The 15,370-nt window shown below is 46.5% G+C and overlaps 1 protein-coding gene across 2 annotated transcripts in view; it reads right to left on the reverse strand.

The window, feature by feature from the left end:
• Positions 1-854: 854 nt before the first annotated feature.
• Positions 855-15,370, reverse strand: part of c22h1orf159 (chromosome 22 C1orf159 homolog) — a 30,833-nt gene continuing 16,317 nt past the window's right edge. For both annotated transcript variants that reach the window (XM_078238468.1, XM_078238469.1), the window contains exons 5-9: positions 14,149-14,214; positions 13,891-14,025; positions 9,720-9,745; positions 7,583-7,613; positions 855-3,949 (exon numbers count right to left, since the gene is read on the reverse strand). In XM_078238468.1, the coding sequence (XP_078094594.1) occupies positions 3,867-3,949; positions 7,583-7,613; positions 9,720-9,745; positions 13,891-14,025; positions 14,149-14,214 (341 nt within the window). In that variant the 3' untranslated portion in view covers positions 855-3,866. The remainder of the gene's footprint in view (positions 3,950-7,582; positions 7,614-9,719; positions 9,746-13,890; positions 14,026-14,148; positions 14,215-15,370) is intronic.

The raw sequence follows: 15,370 nt of genomic DNA on the forward strand, positions 1-15,370 counted from the left end.
TCTGCACTGATCACATCTCACCCAGGCCCTGTTCCCGTAACTCCACACATTTACCCTACTAATCCCCATGACACGAGGGTCAATTTAACATGGCCAATCAAGTTAACCCGCACATCTTTGCACTCAAAATACTGGAGTCAAAAAGCCTAAAAAAGCTGCAGAGGCTCAGGGAATGGGGATCAATTGAAAATGTCCAACTAAAGAACGACAGATTTTTATTGGGTAGGGGTATTAAAGATCACTAGACCAAGCCCGACATAGGGATTTAAGATGGAGATCAGCCAACTGCTACACCAATGCAGGAAAGAAAATTTTATTTATTAATCGGCTTACATTAACACTGCAATGAAGTTACTGTGAAAATCCTCCAGTCACCACACTCCATCACCTGTTCGGGTACACACAAGGAGAATTTAGCACGGCCAATGCGCCCTAACCAGCACATCTTTCAGACTGTGGGAGGAAACTGGAGCACCCGGAGGAAACCCACGCAGACATGGGGAGAACGTGCAGACTCCGCATAGACAGTGACCCAAGCCAGGAATTGAACCTGGGTCCCTGGCTCTGTGAAGCAGCAGTGCTAACCACTGTGCCGCCGTGCCGCCCTAGAAAGAAGCCTACCAACCATTTTACACAGGCCCCTCAGCAGACCAGCGGTACGGTTCCTGCGGAAAGCTCTTTGACCTGGCAATCGATTTTCCCCCAACCAATGGGAGAGGGATGTGAAGAAAAGATGGCCATCAACCAAACTCAACTCTAGTGCACCACTCAGTGGGGACTAGGAGAATAGCAACTACTCAGTCAATTTTCTCAGACTGATGGAGTTGGTACAGAAGTTACATAGACAAGAAAATGTCTGTAAATGTTAATAATCCTTTTATTTGAAAACAATTACAAAACAGCTTTCAAATCAATATAAAACAATGATAGGGCAAATAACAAAGAAACTATCTTGCTGTACGACAGCAGTAAAACATGCAACGGCTAACACTGAATCAATTTGGCTAGTTGCAAGCAACACATTTAATCAGTATAATACAAGGTTCACATTCATTCTTGCATAGCACTTGGAGATCAAATCCTTGTGTTTTCTCTCTTTCAAATAAATCACAACTTATTGCCAATATTGTCATTTCACTATTAGAAAAATGGACAGTATTAAGATATTCTCAGTTGAACAGCAACTGCACTACAAATGTGGGTGTGACTTTCTCTCCTCTGGCCCCCAACTTCTCCCAACATATTCACAGTGGTTTAATCCTAAGAGAATCGATGTCTCTCAAAATGAACCGCATCAGATTATTAATTCACTCCTTATACATTTGTCAGCAGCACTGGGAGAAGTAAAGTTTATTTATTATTGTCACAAGTAGGCTGACATTAACACTGCAATGAAGTTACTGTGAAAATCCCCTAGTCGCCACACTCTGGCGCCTGTTCGGGTACACCGAGGGAGAATTTAGCGTGGCCAATGCACCCTAACCAGCACGCCTTTCGGACTGTGGGAGGAAACCATAGCACCCGGAGGAAACCCACGCAGACACGGGGACAACGTGCAGACTCTGCACAGACAGTGACCCAAGCCGGGAATCAAATCAAACCCAGGTCCCTGGCGGTGAAGCAGCAGTGTACCACCCTGCTGCCCATATAAGAAAACGAGTAAAGGAAACATTTACTGATTTGTATGGCTGCATCCCATAGCTTCTGTAATCCTTAGTTGGTTACCTGAATCTCTGGGTGCTGTCCTTGCTCTGTTTCCAACAGTTGGACACACACCAAAATGGATATTGTAATGGTCCGCAAACACTTATACTCTGAACAGTTAATTCTCGGTCATTGGAAGCAAGAAGAATTTGCATTTTGTAACTAACAAAAATTCCTTTTTATGAAGTGTTGGCATTGTCCAAATGTAGAAACTGCAGGATCTAATTTTGTGCAACAGCAAACTGCCACAAACAGCAATGAGATAAATGTCCAGAATCTTTTGCTTTTCGTAATGTTGGTTACAGCTTCCTGCATGTGTACTCTTTGCAAGGGGTTGTATTTATCTTTGTATTTCGATAAAGGAATCATCAAAGTCATGTTATCTGGCTTGCTATCATTTTCACTGTCAACGGTATTTATTTCATTCATAGCAAACTTTTAAAATGTAGTGAAGTGGGTTTGGCGAGGTTTAAAAAGTAATGAAAGCACTGACAAATGAAGGAAAGGGTAATGAAGTACTATGTCATCGGATTAAGAGGATAGACAACTAAGAAATGGTATTGCAAGGTATATATATATGAGGACAAGACACTATTCCCTGAACATTTTCACAGAAATGATAAGATTATGCATCTCCAGAGGGCATGGTTGGAAAGATGAGATTGCAACGCAGGCCCAGGCTGACACCAAGGCTCACCAGGTCTTAGGTGGCAGGCTTGAGACAGGGCTTTGGCCTCTCCTGCGTGGGTAAACCTCCAGCAGCAGCAGGAGAAGGCCCTTAAGTGGCCACTTAGAGGTCTCAGTTGGCCTGCTGATGGGCTGCAATGGTTAAAGTACCCAAAGGGACAGACAAGTCATCGCGCGCACACCACCCCACCCCCCCCCCTCCCACTCAGGCTGGGTGTAAGGTAACTGTAATTTTGACCTAAAGCCCAACGCACCAGGCAGAATCTTGGTTTAGAATTGGACTGGATGGCTGATTTCTCTTTAACAATGCAAGCACTTGCTCCTGAAGCCAAGGTCTTGGATTGGGGTTCCGTTTAACTTCTACCAAGAGGCGGCAGTGCTACTAACAGAATCAGGTCGACACATTACAACTTTTGCAGTAGGGCGGACAAAGTGTGTCAAACGCATGTGAACTTTTGCACCATCTCCCCCACCAAAGGATCCCCGTGAATGTTAAGATATAGGCTGCAGATGCGTCCGCTACAATGTGAAAAGGGCAACTCAACAGCTTCTCTCACTTGAACAAGAATACTATTACTTGTGATTTGTGCTGCATTTCATGACCAATTCAAAAGCACATCTCCAGTTATCTGCAGGGACATAATCCAGTATGAAATAAAAATCGTACAAACCAGGATGCCAGATGTGTTCTGATTCGGAAACCTCAATGGAGATAACATTTGGCACAGTGAAAAATTGTGCTTACGAGCATCAGGTGAGGAGAAGATCAGCTGCATTAAATCCACAGACAAAAATAGAGGGCGGCATTCTCCGACCCCTTGTCCATGCCTGCCCCACTCTAAGTGAGGATGGAGAATTCACCATTCTAGCCCAAGCTCCGTTCACTTTCAGCAACACAGGAGAATCCCAGCCGCCAGCACGGATGGAGGCTTTCAGCCAGGATTTGGTACGACCCAAGTTCAGCACCTTAAGAATAAGCACTGGAGGTGTCAGTACTTATGGAATTTTATCGAAGAAATCGCCAGCACCTCCAGGGGACGAGGGGAAATGAAAACTCTCTTCTAAATTTTGGCAGTATTTGAAGGTGGATGTGTTAGAAAGAGTCCAGGTGAAGTTTAGTAACCGGGCTAGTCTCTCTTGGCTAACAGCTGGACAGTGTTTCCACCTGGGAAATAAATAATGCTGCTTTCTCAGTTACATATCAACCTTTGATTTCACCATCATGTCACTTCTGGCTCTACAGAAAAGCCCAGCGATAATGAACAGGCCACGCTAGACAGTGGGGAGAGAACCTGCTTGTACAGGTTTGCTGCAGTTTGCAGCTCCAGTAGTGTGTCAATGAAACCAGTGACCTGGAACGTGGCCCTCATCACAGGCAATGTAGCAGAATGATATTATCCAGGGGGAGGGAATCCGTGCAATGCACAAATCAAAACAATACCATTTCTTGAGCATGCACAGTAGACGGGACAGGATCATACGTCGCTTATGGCACTGGATGCAAAGGAAGCTGCAGACACAGAGAGTCTTTCTCTTCTTGAATATCTTTGCTTTCGCACTGAAACACAAGAGGCAGAAAAGTGAACAAATTAGACAACGGGAAGGAGCAACGTGCCAGTCATTCATTTTATCAAGGGGTCTTGGTTCAGCAGATTAACATGGCAATCACGCGAGTGCAAATTGTCAGCTCTGTGCAACCAGAGGCAATATAACCTCAATCTCCGTTTCCATTTTAAGTCGCAGCAAACCTCAAATTTAGTGCAAGGACCTCATTCTTTTTCTCGTGGAACACTGAAATGAAACAATAACTTGTGTCATGTCTTCAACATATGGCCTCTTTCTGCACTGTAGGGTTTCTATGTATTCTATAGCAAAACGTCCCAAGGTGCTACCCATGAGTGTAATCAGACAAAAGAGTCAAAAGGACAGGTGACCAAAAGCTTGGTCAGAAGTAGGTTTTAAGCAGAACCTTAAAAGGAAGCAGCGGTGGAGAGGTTTAGTGTGGAAATTCCAAAACTTCAGAGACAGACGGCCGATGCCTGGCTGTTATGACTGGGTGAAGGTTAGAGTTGGAAGAATGTAGAAGAATTCTTGATGGTTACAGAGGCAGGGAAGCAAAAAAGTAATGGAAGGATTTGAAACATGAAGGCAAGAATTCTAAATTCAAGATGTCACTGGGCTGGCTACCAGGCCGATGGGAACAGGGGAGTGCAGCCATTCAGCAGCAGCCTGGAGGGAACCGTGCAGGCTACACACAAGCTGTCCCTTTTAAGTGAATGTGTTCCCCTTTAAGATAATGTGTTGTCAGCCATGCAAAGAAAAGGTACTGCTCATTAAAACATTTGAGGGGACACTGTATGAAAGAGACAGCACAAGTCAGGGCGTGAGAAGCAGAGCTATAGATGAGCTCAAACTTATGGAGGATGAAAGATGGGAGGCCAAACAGGAGAACATTGGAAAATCATAGAAACATACAGTGTGTGGAAATTAAGTTGTAATTCCAGCTATGGCCCAATATTTAATTCACTATGTTCTGCAAGATTAAAGATGCTCGCTTCAAATAAAGCACCATGAGATTGCTGGAACTTGTGAAATTATAGTTAAAAGCAGTTAAAAACAGCAGGCGCTGGTATGGAAAAATAAAGTTACAACAATTGTGGAAATTAAGTTATGACAAACAACTCTGTCAAGTAATGGAAAATGCTTATTAGCAAATAAGGCCTTCAATGAGGCCAGCACTTGCTTAACCTGAGTACGGAGCTAATCTAAACCTTGTGTTAGTTTCATAAACACTGTGTTCCCAGCCTTGGCCACAAGATGAAAATAAGATCCTTTCAATAACAAAATTCCAAAGAGCAAGATATGGTGAACTATAACTGTTACATTTTCTGTATGAATCGACAGAATACCATTGTGAAATTTACTGTGTCTGCTCTCCCTGCTCGCAGGTAATAAAAGCTTAAAGGATTTGAGTACTCACCGTGCATCGTCTGGTTAATTCCTCAACAAGTGCAGAATAAGCCCTTCGGCCCATTGAGTCTGCACTGACACCTCCCACCTAATCACATTTACCAGCACTTGGCCCAGAGCCTTGAATGTTACGTTGTGCCAAGTGCTCATCCAAGTACTTTGTGAGGTAACTCACCTCTACCACCCTCCCAGGCAGCACATTCCAGACCGTCACCACCCTCTGTGTAAAAACGATTTTCCTCACCTCCCCCCAACCCCTCGTGGCTGACCCTTCAACTAAGGGGAGATGAAGGAGACAGAGCATATGGCTTAATTGCCCTGCATACATTCTTTATGAGATGATTTGACACCACAGAGGAAGTGAGGCTGCCATTTTGTCTTTCCCCTGAACAGGTAACCATACAGGATCAGCAATGCAGCTTCTACGTTGCTGGCTGATATGGACCTTCCCTCAGATATTGGGGTAAGCACTGTGACCTCCTCTGCAGGGCAAAGGGGGGAAATTCAGAACAAAAGCAAACATACTGCAGCAGTTGTGCATCTGAGATATAATCAGTTCAGCACTTGCTACAGGTATCAGATTCTCCAGCTTCATGTAAAAGCGGCATTCCATATTGGAATTGGAACTACAAGCTCCTGGAGGACCAGGGTAATTAATGTGCTCAATATAATACTTCCTTCCATTGCAATTTCTGATCAAATAATTGACATCTTGCCAATCACTCATTAAGAGTTATGGATGAGTGTTACACCTTCTAAATATGCCCACAAATCTTAATAGGACCATAAAAATACCACTGTTGTCAGGAGTTGCTGCAAGGCTACACAAATGCATGGGATCTCCTGGCTGCTATCAATGAAAATTCATCCCGCTTCGTTACAGACCTTGATCATTCGCAGATCACCCGTGACATCGCTCACTAGCAACCTGAGCATGCGTCGTTTTGTAACAGGGTGTTGTTGCATGGGAGATCCGAACTTTTAGTAACATCAAGGAGGGAAGTATTCCCGAACTTTGGTAACATTTGGGGGGAGGGAATGGGAATAGAGGGACCTCAGCTGAACTGTGGAAGATGAACCTGAAACAAAGCGGCGGAAGCTAGGGATTCCTGGGGGTAGCGGGAGGAAGGGTGAAAGCTCAAGCATGGCCTCACTATGAAATTCCCTGAACAGCATTAATAGAATGGATGAACTTTCTGCATGCTACTATGTAGTATGTGGCCCAAGAGCCACTTGTGGCGAGATAGTGTTGGTTTAAGGGTAGCGAGTCATCACAGGAGATCCCTACCCATGTAGAAACTAACAGGGAATCTGTAACCGGGAATCCATCTGTAACAGGGAATCAACTGCACAGAAGTGGCTGAGAAGGAGTACTTACATTTTGTAAATTAAGTTTTGCCAGCCAATCATTTAAAACTTTTGAATGAAATGGATGCAAGAGAAGAAACAGATGGAAACAAATATTAAGCTGATAAGAATAGAGACTACTTGATCTTAGCCAAAAGGCAATGAAATTGATGGAAGCAAAGCCATAAACAAAGTAGCTTCCATTAAGAAATAGCCATGCACCCAACTAAAGGGGCTGGGTTAGAGTGGTTGGTGTGTGTAGCAAAGAATCATAGAATCCCTACAGTGCAGAAGGAGGGCCTTTGGCCCATCGAGTCTGCACCAACCACAATCCCACTCAGACCCTATTCCCATAACCCTGCTTTTTACCCTGCTAATCCCCTGACACTAAGGATCAATTTACCACAGCCAATCAACCTAACCTGCACATCTTTGGACTGTGGGAGGAAACCGGAGCACCCGGAGGAAATCCAGGGAGAACGTGCAAACTCCACACCGACAGTGAACCGAGGCCGGAATTGAACCCGGGTCCCTGGCGCCGTGAGGCAACAGTGCTAACTGCTGTGCCACTATGCCGCCCATAGCTCCAAATTGTTCTTGCTGAATGCAGTTAGATTACGACACACAGCAATCAGAGCAATTCTCTATCAGTGAGCTAGAGGAGAGGTGGGGGAGCCCACGATTGGAAAGAGATTTATGAAGCCACGCTTTATGAACACGAGGTTGATTATCATGCACTTGACAAGCACACAAGATTACAAAAGCAGTTAATATTATACGGTACGTTAAACCTCACCTCCTGGCACCCCACCCCTCATATTTGCATACATGCCTGAAATAACCTGTCCCCATCTGTCAAATTCATGTCCATTACCTGACCTAACGGGGCTCCTCATCATTTCTACCTGTAAAACAATTGAAGAAGAACTTAAGTCACATTAATGCCACTGGTTAGAATTACCTCAAGATGACATTACCAGTGAATTAAAAAGGGACTGATGATAGCATGAATTACTGAGAAAACGTTCTATAGCATTTACACATAAATTGCTGAGAGCTGTCAAGCAGATCAAATAAAGGCAGCTGACTAAACCAATTCTAAACTCCATTATATCCATTACAATTGGCACAAACTCCTGATCAGGTAGAATACCAAGTCACCCTGCACATTTACAATGTTGTGTTGCATCGTTCCGTAAAGATGAATCATAAAATCCCTACAGTGGCAGAAAGAGGCTATTTGGTCTATCAAGTCAGCACTGACTCTCCAACAGAGCATCCCACCCAGGCCCAGCCCCTGCTCTGTCCCCATAACCCCACACATTGATCCCCCTAACCTACACATCTTTAGACACTAAGGGGCAATTTAGCACAGCCAATCCACCTAACCTGCACATCTTGGGACTGTTTGCGGAAACCAAAGCTCCTGGAGGAAATCCACACAGACACGAGGAGAATGTGCAAACTCCATTAGTCACCCAATTAGTCCAACTCCACTGCTGTATCCCCGTTAACCTGTATAGCTCCCCCTTTTCCAATTCCCCTTTTTAAAAAAAGTTATTGACTCTGCTTCCTGTCCTTTCAGATCATAATTTCACATAGCACACAAACAAGGGGTGGCATGGTGCAACACGGTGGCACAGTGGTTAGCACTGTTGGCTCACAGCGCCAGAGACCCGGGTTCAATTCCAGCCTTGGCTCACCGTCTGTATGGAGTTTGTTCATTCTCCCCGTGTCTGCATGAGTTTCTTCCGGGCACTCAGGTTTCCTCCCACAGTCCAAAGATGTGCGAGTTAGGTGGATTGGCCATGATAAATTGTCCATTGTCAGCAGGGTCAATATATTGGGTTACAGGGATCGGGCCTGAGTGGGATTGTTGTTGGTGCAGACTTGATGGGCCGATTGGCCTCCTTCTGCACTAAGCACAGACCTCCACACGAACAGAAGGGAAATGACGGGTTCCTGATTTGAGCCTATCCCACTAAACATGAAGCATTATGAAATTACAACATAGAAACAGGTCAGTGTTGGTGTCACTTGAGCTGGTTGCCAACTCTATGGGCCTGCCCAACTTTTCCCACATCTCTTTATCCTTCATTTATTGCTTAGATGTGTATACAGTAGGGAGGGCAGTTAATATTCAACTTCAACAGAGCTGAAAACTAGTGCTGGTAGACGTGATGGGATATAAAATTGGCAGCCAATATTTCTTTTCATAATGAGTGACTGATGGTCAACATAGTCATAGAGGTTTACAGCATGGAAACAGGCCCTTCGGCCCAACTTGTCCATGCCGCCCTTTTTTTTAAACCCCTAAGCTAGTCCCAATTGCCCGCGTTTGGCCCATCTCCCTCTCTGCCCATCTTACTCATGTAACTGTCTAAATGCTTTTTAAAAGACAAAATTGTACCAGTCTCTACTACTACCCCTGGCAGCTTGTTCCAGACACTCACCACCCTCTGTATGAAAAAATTGTCTCTCTGGATCCTTTTGTATCTCTCCCCTCTCACCTTAAACCTATGCCCTCTAGTTTTAGACTCCCCTACTTTCGGGGAAAGATGTTGACTATCTCGCTGATATGCCCCTCATTATTTTATAAACCTCTAAAAGATCTATAACATGACAAGTATATAAACCATTGAAATCATGGTAAAAAGCAGGTAGGTAATTAAAAAGAATTAAAATCACAAATGCTGGAAATAAAATCCTACAACTGAAATTGAACCTGTCAACTCTTTTTACAGATGTTGTCTTTACAGGGGTTTAATTTTTTTTTGACCTGCTTTGGTTATCTATAACCAGATGATAACTGGTGATGGTTTACTTATCAAAATAATCTCAGAGATGATAGTTAGCATTCCTACTAAAAGCAACCGGGGGCAAGAAAACCGTGCTCAATAACGCAGATCAATGATTTTCCACTGCAAACATCCACGTATAACAACAACTTGCATTTACATGGTAAAACATCCCAAAGGGCTTCATGATAGAAACATTAAGGTTTCACTTACCATTTCACTTGGCTGTAGTATAGAAGCTGAAAAACAATAAGAGTCACATTAGTAATAAAACACATATTGCAGACTGGTTGGCAGTGCCAACTGCATGGTGCTACTATATCCACACACAGCACTTCATGGAGTAAGGTCAATTTATAATGTAAATACATTACTGTCCTGGCCAAAACCACGGTACAGACTGGAAGCTAAACTTTGATCCTTCTGCTCTGTAAAATTTAGCTACTCAATGAATAAGCTGGTTGAGCAATTGGGGGGATGTAACAAACTTTTTTAAACTGAGGTTTGAAAATAGTAAGAAGTCTAACAACACCAGGTTAAAGTCCAACCATGTTTGAAAATAGCCCAGCTAACCCATTGTACTGCTGTGAATTCCTAAAATTGGGAAAGAGCTCGACTGTCATTAAAAACTAGACCTCAGCCTGTGTATTGTGTTCAACATTTGAGGACAGATGCCAAAGTCTTGGAAAGGATTTACTAGAACATGGAATGGCACAAGGGCTGAGGGACTGGAGAAGATGGCATTGTGTGCAAGGTCAAGAGGAAATGGGATAGAGATGTTCAAAACCGTTCATGATTTTGCAAGAGTAAGCAAGGAGAAACGGTTACCAGTGGCAGAAGATGCAGATTTAAATCTGGTTGGCTAAAAGACCAGAGGTCACATGAGGAAACCCTTTAAAAAGATCATAGTGAGTTGTTGTGATCTGCAATGCACTACCTGAAAAGGATGGTTGAAGCAGATTCACCCGCAACTAAAAGTGAAAAAGATAAATAATGTTTTCACTTTAAGAAAGAAGGTTATGGGGAAAGACCAGGGAAGTGGAACTAATTGGATAGCTCTACTAAAGAAGCAGTACCAGGCAAGGGCCAAATGGCCTCCGTCTGTGCTGCATCATTCCATAAGTCATTGAATCTTTGACATCTGAAAATTCACCCGCTGCCAAGAGGTTCAGGTACGCAGAGCTCTGCATGTTCATTTAAAAAGGAGTGTGTCAAAATCAACTTTCCTTAGGAGTGCAAATGGACTTATCTGTTGGCATCACTTCCAAAAATCATTAGTTCAACCTGGTAGGTGTAACATAAACCTCAGCGTTTGTTATCTATGGTGCTAATCAATCACATTCTTATGACAGCAAGAAGTCTCACAACACCAGGTTAAAGTCCAACAGGTTCAGTGGGAATCGCAAGCTTTTTGGAGCATTGCCCCTTCATCACGAGTGGGGGGGGGGGGGGGGGGAGGGTGTTGGGGGGGGGGGTGTTGGGGGGGGAGGTGTTGGGGGGGGAGGGGTGGGTGTTGGGGGGGGGGGGGGGGGAGGGTGTTGGGGGGGGGGGGGGGGGAGGGTGTTGGGGGGGGGGGGGAGGGGAGGGTGTTGGGGGGGGGGGGGGAGGGGAGGGTGTTGGGGGGGGAGGGGAGGGGAGGGTGTTGGGGGGGGGGGGAGGGGAGGGGAGGGTGTTGGGGGGGGGGGGAGGGGAGGGGAGGGTGTTGGGGGGGGGAGGGGAGGGTGTTGGGGGGGGGGGGGGGAGGGTGTTGGGGGGGGGGGGAGGGTGTTGGGGGGGGGGGGGAGGGTGTTGGGGGGGGGGGAGGGTGTTGGGGGGGGTTGTTGGGGGGGGGGAGGGGAGGGTGTTGGGGGGGGGGGGAGGGGAGGGTGTTGGGGGGGGGGGAGGGGAGGGTGTTGGGGGGGGGGAGGGGAGGGTGTTGGGGGGGGAGGGGAGGGGAGGGTGTTGGGGGGGGGAGGGGAGGGTGTTGGGGGATGGAGGGGAGGGTGTTGGGGGGGGGGGGGAGGGTGTTGGGGGGGGGGGGGGAGGGTGTTGGGGGGGGGGGGGAGGGTGTGGGGGGGGGGGGGTGTTGGGGGGGGGGGGGAGGGTGTTGGGGGGGGGGAGGGTGTTGGGGGGGGGGGGGGGAGGGTGTTGGGGGGGGGGGGAGGGTGTTGGGGGGGGGGGGAGGGTGTTGGGGGGGGGGGGAGGGTGTTGGGGGGGGGGGGGAGGGTGTTGGGGGGGGGGGGGGGAGGGTGTTGGGGGGGGGGGGGGGGAGGGGGAGGGTGTTGGGGGGGGGGGGGGGGTGGAATATCAATCCAAAATGAGCTAGATGACCAAAGCAAAATACTGCGGATGCTGGAATCAGAAACAAAAACAGAAGATGCTGGAAAATCTCAGCAGGTCTGACGGCATCTGTGTACGAGCAAGATGAGAGCAGTTTTAGTTTACATAGTGAGATGAGCCCAGTATTGAACAGTCACTATTTGTCCTTCCTGGGAACGTGGAGAAAGGAAACCCAAGTGAAGGAGTTTAAAGTTGATTTATTAATGTCACAAGTAGACTTACATTAACGTTGCAATGAAGTTACTGTGTAGGAATGAAGAATATAATTTTAACTTCCAAACTGTACAATCTTGTTTGAATGAATCATAGAATCCTACAGTGAAGGAGGCCATTCGGCCCATCGAGTCTGCACCGACCACAATCCCACCCAAGCCCTATCCCCATAATCCCATGCATTTACCCGAGCTAATCCCCCTGACACTAAGGGCCCGATTTTACCATTGCGTCGCGCCAATGTGGTAAAGTCGGGTGCGAGGCCATTAATGCGATCCACGCCCGCGTCCGTGCAGATTGCCACTTTACCGAAACCCAGGAATGGCGGCGATCCGCTTCACGCCCAAAACGGACGCAACGGCGATTTAAATGCATTTGCATGCATTTAAATTGAATTAATGAACTGCCCGCCCAACTTTATCAGCATTTCCCCCTTTACCACCGCGTTTGCCAATCCGGAACCGCGCCGTAATGGACCTGCTAAATAAAAATCTGAATCGGGCGCTCCAGCTGCTGAGTGCGTTCAGAGCTTCCAACGGCTCTCTGACTCAGATCAGTGGTGGGGGGGAGGCAGGTCAGATCATTCTCTGGTTGGGAGAGGGGGGCTGGGGGGAGGGGAGTGAGGCCAGATCGTTGTCTGGTTGGGGGGGAGGGGGTGTTGGGGAGGAGGAGGAAAGCGGGTCAGATGCATCTCTGGTGGGGGGGGGGGGGGGGGGAAGAGGGCCGATCATTGTCTGGAGGGGGGAGGAGGCAGCGGATCATATGTTCCTCGGGGGTGGTGAGGTCAGACCATTCTCTGGGGGGGGGGGGGGGGGGAAGAGAGAATGTGTGAGGCCAGATTGTTGTCTGGGGTGGGGAGGAAGGAGGGAGGCGGGTAAGATGTACCTCTGGTGAGGGGGGAGGCCCGATTGCTCACTGGTAGTGGGGGGGGCAGATGGATCTCTGGTGGGGTGGGGGGTCAGATGGATCTCTGGTGGGGGGGGCGGGGAGAGGCAGGGGGGTCCGCTGCCACTCTGCGGGTCTGGGTAGCACGGGGGGTGGATAAGGCGGACAGCGATGTGTGTGGGTAGTGTGGGGGTGGATAAGGGGGACAGCGATGTGTGTGGGTAGTGGGGGAGGGTGGATAAGGCGGTATCGATGTGTGTGGGGACCATCACTCCTGCTTTTCTGACACCGGCGCGCTTTTTCAAATTTTTTTCTAACTGTGCATGCGCAGTTCAGAGCTCCGATCGTTTCGGGCACGCTAAGCCCCGCCCGCAGTGCGAATGGGACTGGCGATTTTTTTTTCAGGCTGAGTGCGTATGGGGACGCCTGAAAGCAGATTTCTAAGTCGGATCTGCATTACGCCCAGATTCAGCACTTAGAATGAAAATGTTAATATTGGGCCCTGAGGAGCAATTTGGCATGGTCAGTCCACCTAACCTGCACTTCTTTGGACTGTGGGAGGAAACTGGAGCATCCGGAGGAAACCCACGCAGATACGGGGAGAATGTGCAAATTCCACAAAGATAGTAACCTGAGGCCGTAGTTGAACCCTGGTCCCTGGCACTGTGAGGCAGCCGTGCTAACCACTGTGCTGCCGTGCCGACCCTTAATATATGGTCCGACCATATATTAAGTTGATCTTTCTCTTTACCCCATCTGTAACTGCAACACTATATTCTGCACCCTATCCTTTCCTTCTCCCCTATGTCCTCAATGAACGGTATGCTTTGTCTGTATAGCGCGCAAGAAACAATACTTTTCACTGCATCCCAATACATGTGACAATAAGAAATCAAATCAAAAATATCAAAGTCTAGAGCAACACTCTTGGCAACCACAAACAAACCATTACAAATGAAGTCTTCACCTTTGTTTCGTTGGTAAAACAAATGTGGGAGTTTCTTGGATCGCTTGAGGTAGAAAAATGCAGCCACAGACAGAATGAAGAATGAACTGATAAATAGTGTTCCCAGACATAATGAGGCAGCTATTCCTGGCCCTCCTTCATAAAAAAAGAGATGAGAGAGATAGAGAATCACTTACTGTGTTGTGAAGAGTAAATTATGTTACTTAATGGCTAGAAGCTTCATGGCATCTCTATGCTTTCCTCGATTGACATTCTTACCAATTTTAAGGATGGTTGGGCCCACAGTGCTGCCATTTGCCACTTTCTCTTCACTGCTGGAACGTGCTGTAACAGGAAAGCTAATGAGTCTGAGATTCACACAATACTAATGACATCCAAACAATGAAATGAACAAGTCTCCCTTAGGAAGTTGCAGCATTTTCATTTTGCACTGTGTTGTAAAAATAGAATTATAAATTAAATGTAGAATTAATAAGTGCAAATCAAAGCAAAATTCTCACAATCTGCCATTTAAAAAGGGAAAATCAGGTAAGCGGGAAGGAGAACGGAATAGAAGGTGCGAGGAAGCACATGTCAAGTACGAACTTTAGCATTGATGGCTTTGGCCCAAATGGTCTGTTTCTGTGCTGTGGACGCCAAGTAATGTCTTCAGAATAATGAAGTACATCATAGTACATGAATACTAATGGAATAGACTGAACGCCAGCATTGAACTGGAAACTTTGGGACAAGCAGAAACCATGAAACGTTGGAACTTCAGTAATTAGAACTTCGAGAGAGAGAGACATGCAATTTGAGGAAACATTGCTGATCTTTCTCTGCCAAAAAGTATGCACTTCCCACTCTTATTTCTCATTTCCATTAAATGTTAATTGGGCCCAGCAGATTTACATTGGGATACAGGTAACTGCACCCTTTCAAATGTCAAAGCTCATATTATATTTTAAACAACACCTACCATCTACTTGGTTCATGGCCTTACACTGAATTCAGAATGAATGTAAACTTTTAATGACATGCTTTTAAATTTAACTTACACCCTGAACCTGGCTGCCAGCCACAGCAGAAACCTGAGACACGAGTTTCTTGTCGACTGCTCCTTAGAAGATGAAAATACAACTCCCAATTCTGTGCAAGTCAGGTCTTGTCCCGCAAATTTGTCCAGTTACTTTTTTACAACTTCAAATTGATTCCCTTGGTGACCAGCACAACTAGTAAAACGTACCCAGTCAGTCCAAAACATCTTGAGATTGGAAAAAAAACCCAACTCTGTCTCCTGCTTAGAAACATAGTGATCTACCCACTGTAGAAACTGCGCTCTCAACTTAAGTTTTACGTGTTCGCAATGGGTATGTCTCAAGGAGACATCAGACTTTGTGCGGGGAATTGGAAGAGGGCTTTAACGGATAACCCATATTGGCAGCTGTTAGCGTACAAACAAAACTGTAGTGTTGTGAAACTTTACCCACATGAATGTAAC

The sequence above is a fragment of the Mustelus asterias genome, chromosome 22 (assembly GCF_964213995.1).
Source record: "Mustelus asterias chromosome 22, sMusAst1.hap1.1, whole genome shotgun sequence".
NCBI classification, from domain to species: Eukaryota; Metazoa; Chordata; class Chondrichthyes; order Carcharhiniformes; family Triakidae; genus Mustelus; species Mustelus asterias.